The following is a 19,927-nucleotide window of genomic DNA, read 5'->3' on the forward strand; positions in this document are numbered from 1 at the left end:
AAAAAGTCATGCCTGTGTATCTGGAATCTTGAATCTGATCGGGACTCTGACGCACAATAACATCAGAACGCATAACAGCCAGTGTCAGGTTGAGAAGCGGTGCTGTAGCTGAGGTGGATTGAGACAGATTTAGACACACCTCGTATATGAAAGCCAAAGCACAGACCGCGGCGCGGCTTTTTATTAGTGCAATATTTCATGCGGAAAGCGCACAGCGGGTTCAGTCAACCAAGCAGTGCCCTGTGTGAAAATGCGCGGGGTGCCAAGTGTGATCTTCTACATGTAATAAATAGAGATGGTCTCTGAAAAACGTGAAGCCCTATTTCCATTGGCTTTATTTACCGTGACTCTATTTTGTCTCATAGTAATACGAGACCACAGTTTTCTTCTTTTTTTCATGTTTTTGATGAAAAAAAAAACAGGGCCTGGGTGGAAACTTGCAATGACCTTTTTTTTTCAAAATCTCCCACGAAAGCCCCTCATGTTTCTGTTTGTTCTTCAAGTGTATTTCTGTCTTAAAGGCGTTATGGATTCGTTTTGCTAAATTCTCACCGTAGGATTCGTTGGGGGTTTGATGATCTGGTCTTTGAAATGCGATGGTTGGGCGTTGGCTTGTGTTGGGATACCAGTCTAGCTTGTTGGTTACAGCTGGCGAGCCAAAAGATAATCTGGCCAACTGTGTGGCGTATCATTTTGTGGCCACTATTGATGTCATCCGTGCAATATTTATGTAAGCAAGAGGGATGACGATGGGAGGCAGAGAACTCTGCGGTTTGGTGTGTTCTCTGAACAACGGATCCTCTGTCAAAACCATGGCCGCGCTGTGGTGATATTACCCCAGTATCGCTCCATTCCTATCATGTATACTGTCTGTTTCTGTCTCTGCATTAGCCCATACACACAGGACCACTGTTTGGTTACATCTCCCTGGGGCGGCGAGGCTTGTTTAATGTTCTTTCCTGGCCTTTGCCTCCCCTTTGACCTCCACATTGCATTACACACGCCCTCTAAAAGGTTTGTTTCTGCAACAGAGATTCTTTCAAGACAAGATCCCGTTGTAGAGAGTCAACAGAGAGTCAACAGAGAGTTTTACAGCAGCCTTTGTTTCATGATTCATATGAATCCTGGCGATTGCTGCGATGCAAAGGGGAATCACCTGTAGGCTATAGCCACTGCTCCACTGGACCGTGTGCATTGGTCTTTGTCTGTGCTCTGTCACACAAGGGCTCACAAGAAAAGACAGACTCTAGACTCAGCTGCTTGCCAGGATTGTGGATTTATTTATAGTCTGCCTTCTATGGACGCATCCTGGAGATCCACCATATTATCTCTCCTGACAGTTCCTCGATAAGAGGAGACCTTCTCAAGCTTACTTTACTGCCCTATGGCATCCCTTTATTGTATATATGTATATATATATATATATATATATATATATATATATATATATATATATATATATATTGTGTGTGTGTGTGTGTGTGTGTGTGTGTGTGTGTGTGTGTGTGTGTGTGTGTGTGTGTGTGTCCGCGTCCGAGACTAAAATCACAAACTGCTGGACCAATCAGCATCCCCCCTCTATTATGTGTATAGCTTTTATAATATCAACTTTCATTTCATCATGAAACCTTACCCCAACATGGAGTCATTATGTCGTAGATACATCATAGACATAGACGACTGATGTGTACCGTAGACCTGACAACATACTCTCGCTACATGAACTCCGAGATCCCCATGGGAGCCACGCTGTATTAGACCCCGGCTTGTTTATATTCGTCTCGTTTTCACACTCTATCTGTCAAATTCAAACAGTGGTGGAAAAAGTACTCACATTCTTTACTTAAGTAGAAGTATCAATACTGCAATGTAGATGTACTCTGTTAGGGTGCCCTCAGACCAAAATACCTATGAGAGTGGAATCCGCGTTCCTCCAATGCATTTCAATGATAAGGGTGCCCTCACACCAAAATACCTATGAGAGTGGAATCCGCGTTCCGCCAATGCATTTCAATGAGAGTGAAGCGGTTTCATGCCAGCAGAGGATTTCTGCAAAAAACGCTCCCTTATCATTGAAATGCATTGGCGGAACGCAGATTCCACTCTCATAGGTATTTTGGTGTGAGGGCACCCTAAGGGAGCGTTTTTTTGCAGAAATCCTCTGCTGGCATGAAACCGCTTCACTCTCATTGAAATGCATTGGCGGAACGCGGATTCCACTCTCATAGGTATTTTGGTGTGAGGGCAGCCTTACAAGTAAAAAGTCCGGAATTCAAAATGTACTCGAATAAAAGTATGAAAGTGTTGGCGTCAAAAAGTACTTAAAGTACCAAAAGTAAAAAGTACAAAATGTTTGAAAATAGCAGATCTATTTTCAAATAGCCATGATATAAAATAAGGCTAAAGTGGTTCATGTATGTTTTATTATTATATATTATAATATATATTATATATATATTATAATTTATATCTGCAAAGTAACTAGTAACTAAAGTTTCCAAATAAATGTAGTGGAGTAAAAGTACAATATTTGGATCCGAGATGTAGTGGAGTAGAAGTAAAAGTATTGGAAATTGGAAATACTCAAGTAAAGTACAAATACCTCAAAACTGTACTTAAGTACAGTACTTAAGTAAAAGTTCTTAGTTACTTTACACCACTGAATTCAAATCAACGCAACAATTCATTGCTATCTATGTAGCAAACGTTATTGATAAAACCAGCCTGCATGAAGTCAACATCTTTACATTAAATGTCTCCGTCTCTCTCTCTCTCTCCTTCGCCTCAGGCACAGACGACAGGAACCCTGTCGCCGCGGCGCTCCCTCTACCGGACGCTGTCGGATGAGAGCGTGTGCAGCAGCAACCGCAAGGGCTCGTCCTATGCCAGCTCGCACAGCTCCATGCTGGACCAGGCCGTGCCCAACGACATCCTGTTCAGCACCACGCCGCCGTACCACAGCACGCTGCCGCCACGCATAGTCCACAACCAGGGGGCCTCCAACCTGAGGAGTGAGTACACTGATGATGATCAGGGCGCTGTGGATTAGTGCCTATAATCCACAGTGTCATTTTAACTCTTGAGAGGGTAAAAACATAAAAAAGAAAAACAGCGGAGCACGCACTATAGACCCGGTGAATACCAGAAACACCGAACGCAGTTGCATTCAGGACCATGGCATGGTGACATTTAAAAATATGTATGTTAGCAGACACCAAGTGTTTGCTGCTAGCATCTGTCTGACAGGCTCGTTTATAAAGACTGTAACTATCAAATACAACTCTCCTTTTGAGTGTAGCCCAGAGACGAGGGGAACTGATGTGGAATCTCTCTGCATGTTGTTCTTGGATTATCACTCCACTCCCCTGGCAGCGGCGATAAGAGCCAGGATATAGATACTTGTTTGAAGAGCTACTTGTGTCATACTGACATCATTAGCACAACTGGCGCGCACTTCAGTGGCACTCCCCGATATAGTCAACTTAATTGGAACTGGGGTGCGGCAGCGCACCACTTGCCACGGCTGCCACTCCGCTCGCATTAAGCAGACACCTGTCACGGCCGGCTCGCACAACACCACCCCCCTCTGCCGCCGTTCCCGCTGAATGTGGAACTGTGAGACGAGAAAGTGTGATGTGTCCTGACTCCTGACTGCACTGCTGTAGGTGTGAGGAACGACAGTCGTTTTCGATCTGTGACGTGAATACGCTTATTTCTCTATCAGCGCTGTCACATATTGTCTGTCGTACGTAATGTCCCGTTCACTCATCAGAACCCTGCCCACCCGCCTACCTCCTCCTCCTACTCCCCCTCCTTACCTCCCTGTCCCCTCATTGGCATGCCCCATTCCTCGCTCATCCCTGGCCATGTGTTTGTTAGACAGAAAATGGCTTTTGGGAAGATATTTCCCAGTCTTTAGCCTCTTCAAGCTGTCAACTTGATGGATTCCTTGATTGTTTTGAAGGTTAGCGGTGAATACAGGCCCTGTCGCTCTCTTTCCCCCGCACTGAACCAGTCCAATTTGGTAAACAGTGAATCACTCATGCTCCGAGACGTCGCTTAAATTGAAAGAAGAGTGCCAGCATCACCTCCAGCCCTCTTCTCTCTCTCTCTCTCTCTATCTATCTCTCTCTCCCCGCTCCCTTTTCCTCTCACTCTCTCACTCGCTCTACCTTTCCAGATGTGTTTTTCTAAATACCTCTATGTGAAACGAGAGCTTGTTTATTGCACACCTTGTCTTATAGCAGTAAGAGGGAGAGGGTGAGAGAGTGATAGAGAGAGAGAGCGTGAGAGAGAGAGAGAGAGCAAGAGAGAGAGAGAGAGAGCGGCAAGTGCAGCATTGATTGAAACATGAAGACATTCACTCAGACAAGTCATTTATCGCCCCTTAGACAGCGCCTTGTGATAGGTATGCTTGGTGTGGGAAGGTGACATTGTGAGTCTAGCAGGTATTTATACCAGTATATACACTTTGTCTACCTCTTACAAGATTGAGTTGTTTGCAGTCTTTTCAGCGATTTCCTCTCTAGGTCCACACTGATTCATCTTTGAATTAATCCAAGAGGCATTTGATACGATGTTTTTCAAGTGATCTGCTTCACTGCTCATGGGCTCAGGTCAGGGCACGCTTTCATGTGCGCAGAGATCGACTTGGATAGACATCATGCATCATGATTCGGTGGCACTGAGACGTGGTGAGATCCAAGGTCACTTTGAAATCCCCCCCTTTTCTCCCATGTCCCTCTGCGACCCTCCATTTCTGTCCCAGCCCGTCCCCTTTTCGCTTGCTTTGATGCGACTTTGGCTCATGGCTGGCCCTTATAGCTCAGGATGAGCCGCCTGATGGCCACTGATGTGAGTTGGCTGGCAGTGGTGGGAAAGTGGTGGCAAATGTTTTACTTAAAGGGGCACTCCATCACTTTTCAACCTATGTTCATATAATTGGTCCTCACTCAAAAATAGCTTTTTTTTTTTTTTTTCTCAGAGGAGGGTTGTGGGCAGACCCATCGTCTTGTGACATCATCGATTGCCAATCCAGCTTATAGAAACTGCAGGCTTTCTATTCCTGAAAAGTTGCAATTTTAAAGTGAAAGCCATTGTTCTCGTGATAATAAAAATCTAAATATTTTTTTCAAACATATTGATTAATTTTTTGGGGGAAAATGATGATGTCACAAGACGATGGATTCTGAACTTCCCACAGCTCTCCTAGGAGACTTGGACTGAGTAGAAAAAAATTGTGATATTTTATCATGAACATTAGTGAGGACCTATTATATGAAGACAGGTTGAAAAGTGGTGAACTACTCCTTTAAGTAAAAGTATCAATACTGCAATGTAGATACTGTATACTCTGATAGAATTAAATTTAGTAACTGGAATTCAAAATTTAGTTGAGTAAAAGTACAAAGGTATTGGTATCAAAATATACTCTTAAAGTACTCATTGTGCAGTATGTCCCATTTCAAGTCTTCAAATGTATACAAATCCTTTGGAAAATATCAGATCTACAAGCTCACTTGTAGATCTTGTAGATTGGCTATTTTCAAATGGCCAAAATGTATATAGGGCTTAAGTGGTTAATGTATATGTTTTGTAATAATAATCCAAATCTACAAAGTAACTATAACTAAAGTTTCCAGACAATATTTGAATCCGAGAGGTAGTGGAGTATAAGCAAAAGTACTGGATATTGGAAATTCTCAAGTAAAGTACAAATAGCTCAAAATTGTACTTAGGTACAGTAATTGAGTAGATGTACTTTAGTTGCTTTACGCTAGGGCATTCACAAATAGTGATTTTTTGTATTCGAATTATTCGACCTCAAAGTATTCGAATAGTCGAATATTCGACAGGACTGGCCAAACTGTCAAATATTAAGTAAGCAAGAGGCGAACATTGTGAAAATAGCCAATCTACATGCTCATAACGCCTCGCGTTGCGAGGTGTTGTGAGCATGTAGATCGGCTATTTTCACAATATTTATCTGCGGAACCAAGTCACATTAAATGTAATACCTACAATTCCAAGTGCTTGTCAGGGTGGGGGTCCCCAGTTCAAATATGTTTATTTTGGGGGTCACAGCCTAAAAAGGTTTGAGAAGCCCTGGTATAGAGCATTAACAAATTCATCCACCAGGGGCATTGACAACTCATTCTTATGACTTCCTATCTAGCCAAGCTTTATAAACTATATATTTTTTAAAGAGAAAACAATAAAAAAATTAAAATAAGCGAATAATCAACTTCGGTGAACAACGTTGAATAGTGACTATTATTCGAATATTCGAATATTCTAATAGTTGGTGAATGCCCTACTTTACGCCACTGGTGCCTGGTGTCTCTGCAGATGAGGGTTGGTTCTCTGACGGCTCCTTGGCGGACAGGTCCAAGTTCAGCGACCCGGGCCTCATGCCCCTGCCGGACACTGCCTCGGGCCTGGACTGGTCTCACCTGGTCGATGCAGCGCGGGCCTTCGAAGGTAACCAGCTCAGCCCCAGTACGCTGCTGCCTGGCACCTTGTGTGATAATCACCCTCCTATCCTGGCTGCTTAGAGTCTGTGTGTGTGTGTGTGTGTGTGTTTGTTTGTGTGTGTGTGTGTGTGTGTGTGTGTGTGTGTGTGTGTGTGTGTGTGTGTGTGTGTGTGTGTGTGTGTGTGTGTGTGTGTGTGTGTGTGTGTGTGTGGGGTGTGTGTGTGTGTGTGTGTGTGTGTGTGTGTGTGTGTGTGTGTGTGTGTGTGTGTGTGTGTGTGTGTGTGTGTGTGTGTGTGTGTGTGTGTGTGTGTGTGTGCTGGTACGTACAGTATGTGTGTGTGTACTGTATGTGAGTTTCTCTGAAGTGCAATGGGAGGGGATTTTTGGCAATCTTTATCCTATTTGTGCCCCTGCTTTGAGACCCACTGTGATTGCCGTGGAAGCTCTAACTTGGGGAAAAGAAGTGAGACGTCATTTTGCAGCACAGACATACTGTAAATCCACTTTTCACACCATAAACCCAGCAAGACGCCACTCAGGGAGAGTGCCCTAACCGCTGCCTCTGACAATTAAACTCTTGGCTTGATAGTTTGGGGTAATTGCAGCTGCTCTGTGGCCCTAATATGACCATTAAAGTCTAAGTGTGCCTCACTGTATGCAGCGGATTCTTTCTTTTAAGGACGAAACATGGGAATTGTCCAAGATCTGCCATCTGAACACGCCTAATGCAAATGTACCTTCACATTACATCTACCGGTACTGTAAGAGGGTGATTTTATTAGAAATCAAGGTTGGTCTCTTTTCCTTTTTGTTCCCAAACAATGCTAATGGAAGGGGGCTGCAAAGGCAAAGGAGTCAGAAAAGGTAGTATGTTTTTATTTTTCTGAAAACCATGTTGGGTGCCGCATTGGACCTCTTTCGGGGCCCTATTTGGCCGCCAAAGCGCCACCTGGTCTATGCAGACGCCAAGCCATGTATGAAGGACTCTTGTCAAGAATACACTGCAGAATAATTATTAATTTATGCTCTCGTACGACGAGGTATAAATCAGACTTAATTATAGCATTGTGTTCTCAGTCGCTTGCGCTTTCAGTTAATCATAGCCTGCTTTGTCACTTAGTCGATATTTGTTTGGTTGCTCACATGTTCACTTCTCATATGGTTTCCATCAATCAGGAAAACACTGACAAGCCCATGTTTTGTCACTTGATCTTTGTCTCACGTGGCGACGTGTGAACGGCATAGCGTGTGAGCGTTCATTTGCAATAAATGATGAATCATGGAACCTCCGAAGGGCTTCTTCCTGTGATGTGTTGTTTCCTGTTGTTTAGCCCACCGTCTAGCATTTAACATGATCTGCATCAGTGGATACGATCCAGAGGCTTGGCGGGCAGCGAGATTTGTCCCAGAAGAAGCCATCCTTGCATTGTGGTAAAAGCTGGGTAAAGTGAGACCCTGTTGCCCAGGGGCGAGTGGGCAGGCAGCCCTTACAGGCTCAAAGCTGTCTCTGTACCATGCTTCTTGTTTAACCAGCTCTGATTAAGGCCGGAGGTGGTGGGTGGAGGGTGGTTTGGCTGCTGCCGAGGTGCAAGGCAGATTATTATTTGTTTTTAATATATATATATCCTTTCTTTTTTCTGCTGTTCTGTTTCACCAGGCTATGTTTAAGAGTGGCATTTATGGGGATGTTAAAGAGGCTATTTGGGCTGAGCTTTCACTGTGTGAATAGGCGAGTGATAATGACTTGCAGCAGGCCTGCGAGGCATTATGTTTTTTGGAGGCTGGCAAATAGGAACAGACGGTATCAAAATGGATTCTGGCAAATTACATTGAGGCTGTTTGGGGTAATCGTGGAAAAAGGTTCCTCCGTCATAATTATTGGACATTTTCAATGTTTCCTCCCAAATACAGTACATAATGTATGGTGTGTTCATGAAGATGGACACATATTTTGCCATCGGTGTAATTATGTTTTAGCCTGTTTTTTTCATGCAATTTGTCCATGAATGAATGGACATTGGTTCAAAACTAAAATGATAATCAGCTTTTCTGTGGCTGTGTCTGGTTTCTTAGAAGGCTTTAATCTTTCTGATGCAGCCATCAAGCATGGGGGAATATGTTCATTCATATGGAAATCAGAGCTTGCTCTCTTTTTCCTGCTCCATCTGAACAAGCAACTCAGTGGCACGTGAGCTTTTGTCTCTGAGAGGATTAGGTTTCATTTGGGGCTAAATGAACTGAGGAGCTCCTGTAATCTTTTATTATTATTAATATGCATATTGGCGTTCTCGGGCAGAAAGCTTGCATCTCCATATTTCAACTTTTTCTGTTTTTTTTTAATGAATGCCCTATTTTATTAGCCTCGTAAACCACACTCTCCTTCGTCGTTATGATAGTAGCAGCGTTTACATGGACACCAATCTGATTAAAATAAAATCGGTTGAAGGTTTTGGATCAAGTGTTTACATGTGGTGAGATCAATCCGATCTGGTTTTTGATCAGGTTGTGACAAGGTAAAGACCACCACTCCGCACCCGATTAGAATTTAAATCGGGTTGGGCTTGTTCGAGTTTATTTAGGTTTATACATGGAGAATCTTACGCAGCTATTGTCACACAAAGGTAGCAAAAATAGACAATCTACAAGGGACGCCAGGTTGGTTAAAAGTGGTTAAATCTGTCTGTGGGTATTATGAATATTTAACCAGTGTATTAACAACATCTTGTGACTAAACAATAAGCACATTGGATCCATTGGAACACAGGTTATCTTTTCTATTTCCTGAAAAGTAACGGTTTTTGGTCATAAGAGGTTTCCAAGCGACAATGTGCTCCCTGCTGTCTCAGACCAAGGGTTCGACAGGGAGAGCTTGGAAAGAAGACAAGCATTAAGGCTGCATAGTGAGCGGTCCCCGAGCCTAATGTGCCAAGTTGGGGTTTTCCATGGGGCTTTGAGCGAGCTTAAGGACCTGATATGGTAAAACTGGCATGACTGGTGTCTGACAGCTCTTTGGGACGCAGCCCGTTACGAGCCAAACAGCTGTCATGTTATACAGAGAGGGCTGGGCACAGAGGGAGAGCATCATGGGATTATCATTTGATGTCTTTGATCAAAACAAAAACATGCTTTTCACCATCTTGTTTCATGAATTGTGTGGCGATTGATCAGTCGGTATTGGAGGAGTACTTGTTAGTGGCCATGGTGATGCTGATCGAGTGACCACACTTGCAACAGCCGCTTTCATTCACCCATCGCATAAACAGAACGCTCCCACCATTATTGAAATGCTTGCATGCAAGTCTGACGTTGCTGTATCCCGATATAATTGCATGTTGACACCGTTTAGCCTGTTGCTGCTGAACACATTTCTCGCTCGTAATGTTGTTTATTAAATCCCCATTTTAGTTTAATCCCCATTACCCGGCACCGAAGCTTCCAATTACAGCTCCCAGAGTCCATCCACCAGACCCTTAATGACAGCCAGAGCAAATGTAAAGTAAAGTGTGTTTCCTGTGCTGTCCCTCCCCAGACCAGCGTGTGGCGTCATTCTGCACTATGACAGACATGCAACGAGCCGAGGCGCTGCAGATCTCCAGAGAGCTGACGAGACGCGTGGCAGCTGCAGAGGGCGCCGCCCTTCAGGCAGGGTAGGCTTTCCACCGCTAGCAACACCACCCTACGCCCTCCATAGTGTCATCACAAAGTCTCACACATGCACAAATACAGTCCATAACACTTGGGCTGCCATTATTTTGGTGTCCATGTTGTGGAAATTCACGGTCTTGTAATGGCGGCCGAGTATATATAGGCCTATGTTTATTTTCACACAGAAATGAAAAATCCTAAGCGCGGCTAATCGTCGCGGACCAGTGTCGCCGTAAAAAAATTGCATCATGGGATATGTAGTGTTTTTGCTCACCAGTGGCCGCAGCAGTGCCTGTTTACCTGGTAACCATGGTAACCAGGTAACACGTCCCTAGACGTGTTTTGCAGCGGAAGTGTTAAAGGAATAGTTCACACAAAAATGATTCACCACAAGAAGCCTTGAATTAAGCCCTTTGCACACAGGACAGTTGCGTTTGTTTCGTTTGCTGCATGAATAAAACGCATTGGATTTGGTGTGCAATGCTGTGCAGAATCGGCGCTGCGGATCCCAAAAGGGGTCATAAAAGGAGTGATGAGTTTTTTACCGCATGCGACAAGACGCACAAATCGAACTGGGTTCGATCGAGAAAAAACGCATGGCCGCAGCCACTCGTCGCAAGGCTAATTTGGATCCGGTGTGCATGAGGTCGTAGAGAATCATTGTTTTCTTTTAAAAAAATGAAATTGTCCGTTTTATCCGTGCGGATAAACGCGCTTGTGTGCAAAGGGCTTTAATTGAGATTTTTTTGCCAATAATTTGATGATAATAATTAAGACCTTCATGTATCTGGTAGGAGACACAAACCCCACCCCCTCTGTGTCGGTGTTGCAAAGGAGCATCAGAGGTATTGTAAATGGTTTCCCCAATCAAAGCAAACCAGTCTCGTGGCGGAAAAACTCCCTCATCTCATTTTGGGGTGAACTATTCCTTTAACAACTTTAACCCTATAATATAGTTCATTGACTGGGGTCCCCCAGGGGTCTATACTTGGCCCACTCATTATTTCCTTCTACTAAGTCTCTTAGCCAAAAAGCTCAGCGGTTTTCACCAAAATGTTTGCCTAATATCGCCAGAATAGGGACGCTATGGTTCAAGTGATTAAACCTGGCATCCCTATTTTGAAGATGCTTATTCTTATTATAGGTGAATATTTTTGTAATCTTTGAATGAACGTTCTAGTGGTATATATCCTCACTTTATCTTATTATGTTTTTAATGCCACAATGTTATTTGATATGAATATTATAATCTTACCTACTGTGTATGTTCTCTTCATGTCTCCTGCAGTCGATCTCCCTCCACTCTGACTGGTAAAGTCAACCAGTTGGAGGTGATCCTCAGACAGCTGCAGTATGACCTCAGAAAGGTGTGTTACGCTCTCTCTCACTCTCTCTCTCTCGCACACACACGCACACACACACACACACACACACACACACACACACAAACACACACGGCACACGCACACACGTGCACACGCGCGCACGCACGCACGCACGCACACACACACACACACACACACACGCACACGCACACGCACACGCACACGCACGCACACACACACACACACACACACACAATACAATGCCCTCTCAGTCTGCTTTAATGTGCTTCTATTCTGGGGAGGGCTTTTAATGACTAGGACATGTGTCGGTGCAAAGCAAAGACATTTTGCTATTTGGTGCCCTTGCGTCCCCTCGTGCCCCTGCTGTTTCTATTGTGTCACGGTCTGAGATATGCATCGCTAAATGGCACACATGTGGCGGGGCAGTAAAGAGAGGAAATCTGTGCCACACAATGCACGTGGGTAAGGCTCTGAGTAATGAGCGCACCGCGCCTCTCTGAAGTACCACCTTGTCCTCCTAATTCAATATCCTGTTTCCTTTCATGTCGCTGGCCGAAGTTTTCCCCACCTCCTTCTAATTTGCTTAAATTGGGGAAAAACTAAAGGGAAGTGCACTTAGGCCACTGAGTAGCACACTGCCCTGCTAAAACCCCCCCACCCTCGCTGCATCCCCCTTTAACAGCACTGTGGAGAGATGGATGTATGCTTATAATGGTACTTCAATCAACACTAAAAAGAATCCATTTACTCGTGCCTTGTGGCCAGTGTTGATTTCGCTTTAGTCATAGTCTTTTGAATACATTTTAATTTAGTATTAGTCATATTTAATTAATCTGAAATGTTTTAGTTTTAGTCTGGTTTTAGTCGACTAAATATCATAAGTTGATTTTGTCGACAAAAAAAGTATTTCAGCGGGCCTTGATGGTATCGTAATGCCTGATTTTACACTTGGTTGCATACTGAGAACAATTGATTTACAAGCTCACAATCGCATCGCAGCACTCAGAGCCCAACACCCACGTGAAACCAAACATAACATGACTTGTCTTTTAGTTCTACTGGATCTGATCTCCACTAGTCTTCATTTTTCATTTAGTCTAGTCTAGTATTTATTTGTCGACAAAATTGTCAATATATTTAGTCTTAGTTTTAGTAATCATAGCTTAGTTTTTATTTAGTTTTGTTTTCGTCAGTGAAAAAAGGTAGTCGACGAAAGTTTTTCGTCATAGTTTTAGTTTGCGAAATCAACTACTGACTGTGTGTGTGTGTGTGTGTGTGTGTGTGTGTGTGTGTGTGTGTGTGTGTGTGTGTGTGTGTGTGTGTGTGTGTGCGTGTGTGTGTGTGTGTGATGCGTGTGTGTCCGTGTGCGTGTGCGTGTGCTGCCCTGCTCAGGAGAAAGAGGACAAGGCCGTTCTGCAAGAGGAGGTCCAGCACCTGAGACAGGACAACATGCGCCTTCAGGAGGAGAGCCAGACCGCCGCCGCACAGCTCAGGAAGTTCACCGAGTGGTTCTTCCACTCCATCGACAAGAAACCCTGAGAAGAGAGGCCTAGAAGAGACCCCCAGGCCCCCCTCCCCACACCCCCAGATGATCCACGGGCAAACAGACATCATCGAAATCACACAATCACGTTAGTTTCCCCAGGAGAAATGAAAACCGTTCTTATAGCATCATCCTGCCTGGGAGAATATAGAACTCCAGCTCATGTGGAGAGAACTTGAACTCCACCCTTGACGCTTAGCTTCGGGAAACCCCTTGTGTCGGTGTACACGTTGCAAGAGAGCATCGGAGGTACTGTAAATGGTTTCCCCCAATCGAAGCAAACCACGGTCTCTTGGCGGCAAAAAACTCCCTCATCTCCCTGTAGTTGGGAAAGAATTCAATCCACCGACCAACCATCCTCCACCCATGCCTGAATCCCCGGGATTCCCCCTTACAGTAGTGGAATGTAAAAGCCTTAGAGCTCATGTACTGTAGTAAATAACCTGTGATCTACCTGTGTCACTACCAGTCTACTGTACTGTACTGTACTGTACTGTACTGTACTGCACTAGTACTGTGTTTCACTGTACTGCTGCGCTCAACTGTCACTCAGCTGTTTGTGGGGGAGCCGTCTGGCGGGGCCTGGTACCAAGCAGCCTTCCTGGACCCAAAGAGCAGGAAACCAGACAGGGTCATGGAGGAGAGGAGATGAATGGGATGGCAGGGAGGAGGGGAGGAATGTACTGGACATAATGAAGTGGTGCTTACTGTCTGCTTGCACCGAGGGAAATCCACATGTGGCGTTCTTGAAAAGTACAGTGTGGGGGAGTACAAAAAAAAAAGAAAAAGAAAAAATGAATGTAGCTCAACTGAGATCTATTTTTTGCTGGACTTTTCTTGGTTCCCAGTTTCCCAAAGTCACAAAGATTTAGAGGCTTGATGTTTGATCCAAGCGCTTTTTCTTTCATGTTCCACTTTCTTTCCCCCTCGCCCAATGTTGTAATATATAGGGTCACACAGCAGTAATTTTTGGTGTTAAAGGTGCTCTCCCTACACATATGAAAAAAACTGTTTGTCGGTAGTTTTCGATTCACTGTCACAATGTCCTAGCAATAAAGAAGTGGTAGTTGCAAAAACTGTGTTTAGAAATTGTTAGCACAAGCGTGAACAAATTTCCTGTCGAGGAGCGGTCGTATTTGACATGTATTTATATAAAACAGGAAGAGACTGTGCCTAAAAAAAATGTTGGGTGTAAGTGGATTGTTTTTCTTTTTTGCTTTTAGTTCTCTCTTTCATAAACACATGCCTTGTCTGTGGCTCACTGATATACAACCCAATGTGTGCGAGTCGGTTTCGCAGGAGGTGTGTATGTGCGAGTGTTTGCGCGTGCGTGCTTATGTATATATTTTATCACTGCATAATGTGTTCTTATACAGTGTCAGTGGTTTATAGCGCGTCAGAGCAAGCTCCAGTGAACTACACTTACAATGCCAAATGTGTTTATTTCTGTACAGATCTGCCACAGAAGTGTCTTGTATTTAACACCATTATTTAAGCTTATTTAACCTGAAGTTGTTTATTTTATTAAGGGTATTTGTTTTTGTTTTTTTTGTTGATTTTTTTCTGCACTAAGGAGAGAGAATGCTCTGTGTATGTTGTAAAGTGTGTACTGTAGCTTGCCAGGGCAAAATTATATATTTAAATCTATAAATGATGATTTGTTTTTGGAGATTCCAACATTTGGATGCTGCTAGGTTACGGTTTTGTTTTGTATGCTTTTACAAAATGTCTCTCTCTCTCTCTCTCTCTCTCTCTCTCTCTCTCTCTCTCTCTCTCTCTCTCTCTCTCTCTCCGTAAACTGTCTCATCCCAGATGGGACACTGGTTGCTTTTATTTTTCTTTTCTTTTTTAAATAAATGTAGTTTAAAAATGAAACTGTATGGTTGTTTTTCTTTCTTTTTTTAGGATGTTAGGATGTTTTTACAGTGTTGAGTGAAGAGTGCAAAGTAAAGCCAGTGGTGTAAAGTACAGTAACTACGGTAAGTACATAGGCTACTGCACACTAAGTACTGTACTTAAGTAAAATATTTTGGTATTTTTACTTTACTGGAGTACTTCCAATTTCCAGTACTTTCACTTCTACTCCACGTCATATCAGAGGCAAATATTACTACTACTTAAATTTACTCCACTTTTATACTTTTATACATTTGAAAACTTGTGAAATGGGACATTCTGCATGAGTACTTTCTACTATTGGTACTTTAAGTACATTTTGATACCAATACTTCTGCACTTTTACTAAAGTACATTTTGAATTCTGTATTTTTTGAGAAATCTGCCATTTGCGGATTTCTCTACAAATCCGCTCATTAGCTGGCAACCATACTTTGGTGTGACCGTGCCCTTACAGAGTATTTTTACATTGTAGTATTGATACTTTTACTTAAGTAAAACATATGAGTACTTTTTTCCACCACTGAGTAAAGCCTGGTTTATATACTGTGCTGAAAAGAGATGATCTACAAGCCCAGAACACTTCACACATTGTACGACACAAGTACATCAGTTAAGCATACGTTTCCTTGGTCAACAGTAGGCCTATGCTACAGTAGCATGGCCGGATTAGCCATAGGCCTCGTAGGGCATGCCCGGCAGGGGCACAATAAGATTGAGGAAAAAAATGATAATAAAAATAATGAAGCACCCGTAGCATGGATTATAAACCAATCGCCTTTTTGACCCTTTGAAGCACCCATAGCATCGCTCCTAAACCAATCACAGCACCAGGGGGCGGGAGGTTTATGGCAACTGGTTTGCGATTCCCTGGCCTAGAGTCTTTCTCAACCAATCACAGTCAGTGACTGAATGTCTGTTCCTGAAGCGCGGTGTAAACAAACATAATGACACCAGTTTATCTAAATGCCCGGATTAAACAGTTGTTTCACAGTTTTTACCACCTTGGATTAACTACAGACATCCATTGGAGTATTACATTTATGATACCTACCTACGTACTAAAGTTTTCGGCGCTGTTCAACGAGGCTGGATGACACATTGTTGTGTGTGTGTGCCCCTGTGTCAGTAATGTGGGGACATCTGATCACCTCCATATAAAATGGCATATTTTGGCGCAAGGTAAGACATACAGTATGGCTTTATTTAACTGCACTGTGAAGTTAACCTTAACCCTAACCTTAACCCTAAGTCTTTTTTCTCCTATGTGTGTGTGTGTGAGTGTGTGTGTCTGTGAGTTGGTGCTTCTTCTACCTACGTTCTTTTTCTTAGATTACTATTTCTATTTGATGTTGATGTATTACCTTGCTTATTGTATATCGCTCTGAAAGTGTCTGCTAAATGCCTAAAGTGTAAATTGTGAGTGGGTTGCCATTTCTGCTTATTATAAGCTACGTTGGGCTTATCTTTCTGGTGGCTGTGTTCTTTTGGATCTGTATTCTCTGTAACCATCATCTCATGCAAATCTATAGTGTTTTAGAGCCATAGTAAAATAAATACATTGAAGTTGTGTGTGTGTGTGTGTGTGTGTGTGTGTGTGTGTGTGTGTGTGTGTGTGTGTGTGTGTGTGTGTGTGTGTGTGCTGGGTTGCCATGTCTGCTTATTATAAGCAACTTTGGTCTTATTTTTCTGTAAAGTTGCTTGTAAATATTGGTAGTTGCTGAATTTGTACTGCCAATAAATCTATGGTGTTTAGATCCATAGTAAAATAAATACATTGAAGGTGTGTGCGTGCGTGCGTTCGTACGTACGTGCATTTGTGCGTGCGTGCATGTGTGTGTGTGTGTGTGTGTGTGTGTGTGTGTGTGCGCTCGTGCTAAGTTAAGGTCGCCCTGGGGCACCTCAGGGTTAATCTGGCCGAGTAGTAGAATATTTAGTATTTGTTCTCTGCGTTTGTGTTGATAACCTAGCATGCATTATACAATGATTGCATGACAACGCCAAATACTTTTTAAACTAAATTACTAAGCAATCCCATTAGCGTTGATAACAATATGAAAGCGGTCTATGTTTTCAATATGGAAGTGGACTGTCTTTTCAGAGTGAAATCCATGAATCATGTCGCGATACAAGTATCGTATTGCATTTGAACACAGCATAAATCTACTATGGCAAAGGGCTTCTTCAACATCTGAGGCTGTTTGCCACTGTGAAGTGGTGCTCAAAAGATGGACCAGATGAGGGCGAGGAAGTCTCTGTCTCCATATACCAAAGAGAGGAAGCATTCCAGAGGAGAAGAACCATTATCAAAGACTTGAGTTTCAAGCCCTGTTGTTCTGGTTTTTCATATGGAAACAGTTCATCCAGCACATGTGGTGACAATATGCTCACAGATCTTAGAGTGTACAAAGGAAGCATGTTCCCAGTAGCCAGCGTTTATATCTGCTTTTTCTTTTTTTTGCCAAGATTTATTTCTTTTCTTCGCATATTAGAGGTGCTAAAATGTCAAAGGCATTTTCTGTTGGCGCTGAGAAAGAGATATTACCATACATTTCATGATCCTTTCAAGCTATTGTAAATTAATTTGCCAGGGTCCATCTGGATTTATTATGTTTTTTCTTTGTTTGTTTGTTTTTTCGGACAGTCACAGTAGTAACGAGATTTCTTCTTAATTGTGTTTTACTACAGATGTGTTGAGACTTTGGATTTAGAACAGTGATGTACAAGTGAGTTAATTCGCTTTGAGTCTGTCTGCATGCCTCGACCAAATGACAGATATGACAGAGACAAAAACAATTACATTTGTCCGCTGCCTCCCACAGAATCCTGGCCCGGCTGGTGGAGTTCAGTTCAGTCTGCCTTGGTCTGCAGGGACTGGTGGGTATAGTGGGTTAGTTGCTGCAAAGCATTATGGGCAGAGTCAGTTTGGTTCATGTCACATGTCAACATCTGGATACTGTAGCTTTGCTTCGTTTATTAATGTCACCTGTATGGGACCTATAGAATGTATAATGGCAGTAGTGGGTAACTGGTGAGCTTGTTTGAAATGTTGTTCAATTGTTTCTAGTGTGTAACGCCTTGTATCAGATAAAGTGAATTGAATTTGAGTTTACAATTATAGATTAGAGACAGGAAAATGGGACAGAGAGAAGGGTAGTGATAGGGAATATTCCGCCCAGCCAGGGAATAGGACCAGGGACTCACTGTCAAGCACCAGAGCCCATGTGGTTACGTGCCCTGACCATCCGGCTATTGGGTTGCCGCCACAATTCTGAAATGTAAAACACTAGAAATTCGCGGCGGCTGCGCCGCCGCTCCATTCCTAGGACTTCGTGCCCTCCGGGCGCTCAGGCAGGACTGCTGCTCTATAACATTTGGCAACTTGAAATGTGCTAAAAGTAAACAGCATTGGCTGTAATGAGGTAGAGCAAAGAGCATTAATTAAGGTTGTACTTACTACTTACCAGAATGAAATGAAGCAAAGATGGAAACATACGGAGCTTTGCAAAAGACAGAGGCGGCGCGGCACTGCATGAGGTGTTCCAGCAAATGTGTTACTCCATAGCAGGATCCAGGCAGAGGTGGAACATAATTCGATGGGTAACCAAATGTTGTGTAACTGGCTTCACGTTCGGTGGAAAACACGAGTCAGAACTCTCTCTCTCTCTCTCTCTCTCTCTCTCTCTCTCTCTCTCTCTCTCTCTCTCTCTCTCTCTCTCTCTCTCTCTCTCTCTCTCTCTCTCTCTCCTCCCCCCTCCCTCTCGCTGTGTTTTTTTGTCTCTCTCTCTCTCTCTAGGTGTTGATGCTCTTGTTGTGGGACTCAGTAACTTTCCGTCTGTGCTGTGCTTGCGGGATCCTAGCCAGTGGCGTCAGTTCAGAAAAAGCTAAGGTATGGCAACATGACTGGTGCACGCGTGCAAGACACCAGTCATGTTGCCATACCTTAGCAACAGGCATGATACATTTGTTTTAAGAAGAAGTAGCTCTACATATAATATATAATTATATATAGGCCTACCTATAATATAATAGACCTTTTGTCAGCCTTCTGATTGGTCCCTGAGACTCCCTGACTGGCCAACCAGAAAAAACATTCACTTTTTGCTATCGGGGGTGGAGTTTGTGCAGTGGAGAATGTTGCTTCAGCCTTTCAAAAACTGTCCGCAGTGCGGAGCACGGCAATCGCCCGGTACGGCCGCGGCAGTAGGGGGCGATCTCGCTCATCATAATGAATAAGCTTCAACAAACTAGTTCACATGGACCTTATCAATGGTCTAACTAGTTACGATTGGGTACATATATTTTAAATGGGCAGAATTACGTGTATGTGAGGAGAACAGATTATAGTTCTCCTCTTCCTACCCAAGATTCAATGCGCTTTCTATTGCTATTTCTATTCTCTCTCTGATCCAGAGGATTAAACTAATTAAAACATATATTTTCGGGGGGAAACTACTGTTTTGCTATGTAATTACTGTACCCTTTTCTTCCCTTTTTATTAATATCACGTAGATGTGTTTTTTTGGTACTTTATATAGCTGTAATGAGGCTATGAACAAAAAAAAAATCTCATCCACTTCCACTATAAAAGAATCTGCAATAGTGATTCTGTCCCACTGGGATTAAACACATTAAAACATATATTTTCGGGGAAAACCCCTGTTTTGCAATGTAACTACTGTACCTTTGTCTTCCCTTTTTATTAATATCACCTAGATGTTTTTCCTTTGGTACTTTATATAGCTGTAATGAGGCTATGAAAACATTAAAAAATCCCATTCACTGCCACTATAAAAACAATCTGCCCAGGGAAAATGTCCCATCATAGTAACAGGGCAGAATGGGGCGGGATTTGCAAACTAGTCTATTCTAATACCTTGTTAAGAATTTTACAACATATTAACCAGAACAGATAGACAAAGAGACATTCATGGATTTATATTTAGAACTAACTTTTATCTTCCCCCCTGGACCCCCTGGACCCAGGATATGCTATATAGCTGCATACCCCTGCCATACCCAAG

The 19,927-nt window shown here is 43.1% G+C and overlaps 1 protein-coding gene across 1 annotated transcript in view; it reads left to right on the forward strand.

Annotated features, from left to right (window-relative positions):
- The window catches only part of LOC308296965 (signal-induced proliferation-associated 1-like protein 2), a gene marked incomplete at both ends in the record, with an annotated part of 82,867 nt that extends 69,864 nt beyond the window's left edge, over positions 1-13,003 (forward strand). The window contains 5 exon segments of the mRNA XM_080740331.1: positions 2,789-3,011; positions 6,349-6,480; positions 10,003-10,120; positions 11,407-11,485; positions 12,857-13,003. Coding sequence (XP_080596457.1) covers positions 2,789-3,011; positions 6,349-6,480; positions 10,003-10,120; positions 11,407-11,485; positions 12,857-13,003 — 699 coding nt within the window.
- Between the last annotated feature and the right edge of the window lie 6,924 nt (positions 13,004-19,927).

Source organism: Nannobrachium achirus (assembly GCF_963921795.1).
Source record: "Nannobrachium achirus genome assembly, chromosome: 13".
In the NCBI taxonomy this organism is placed as follows: domain Eukaryota; kingdom Metazoa; phylum Chordata; class Actinopteri; order Myctophiformes; family Myctophidae; genus Nannobrachium; species Nannobrachium achirus.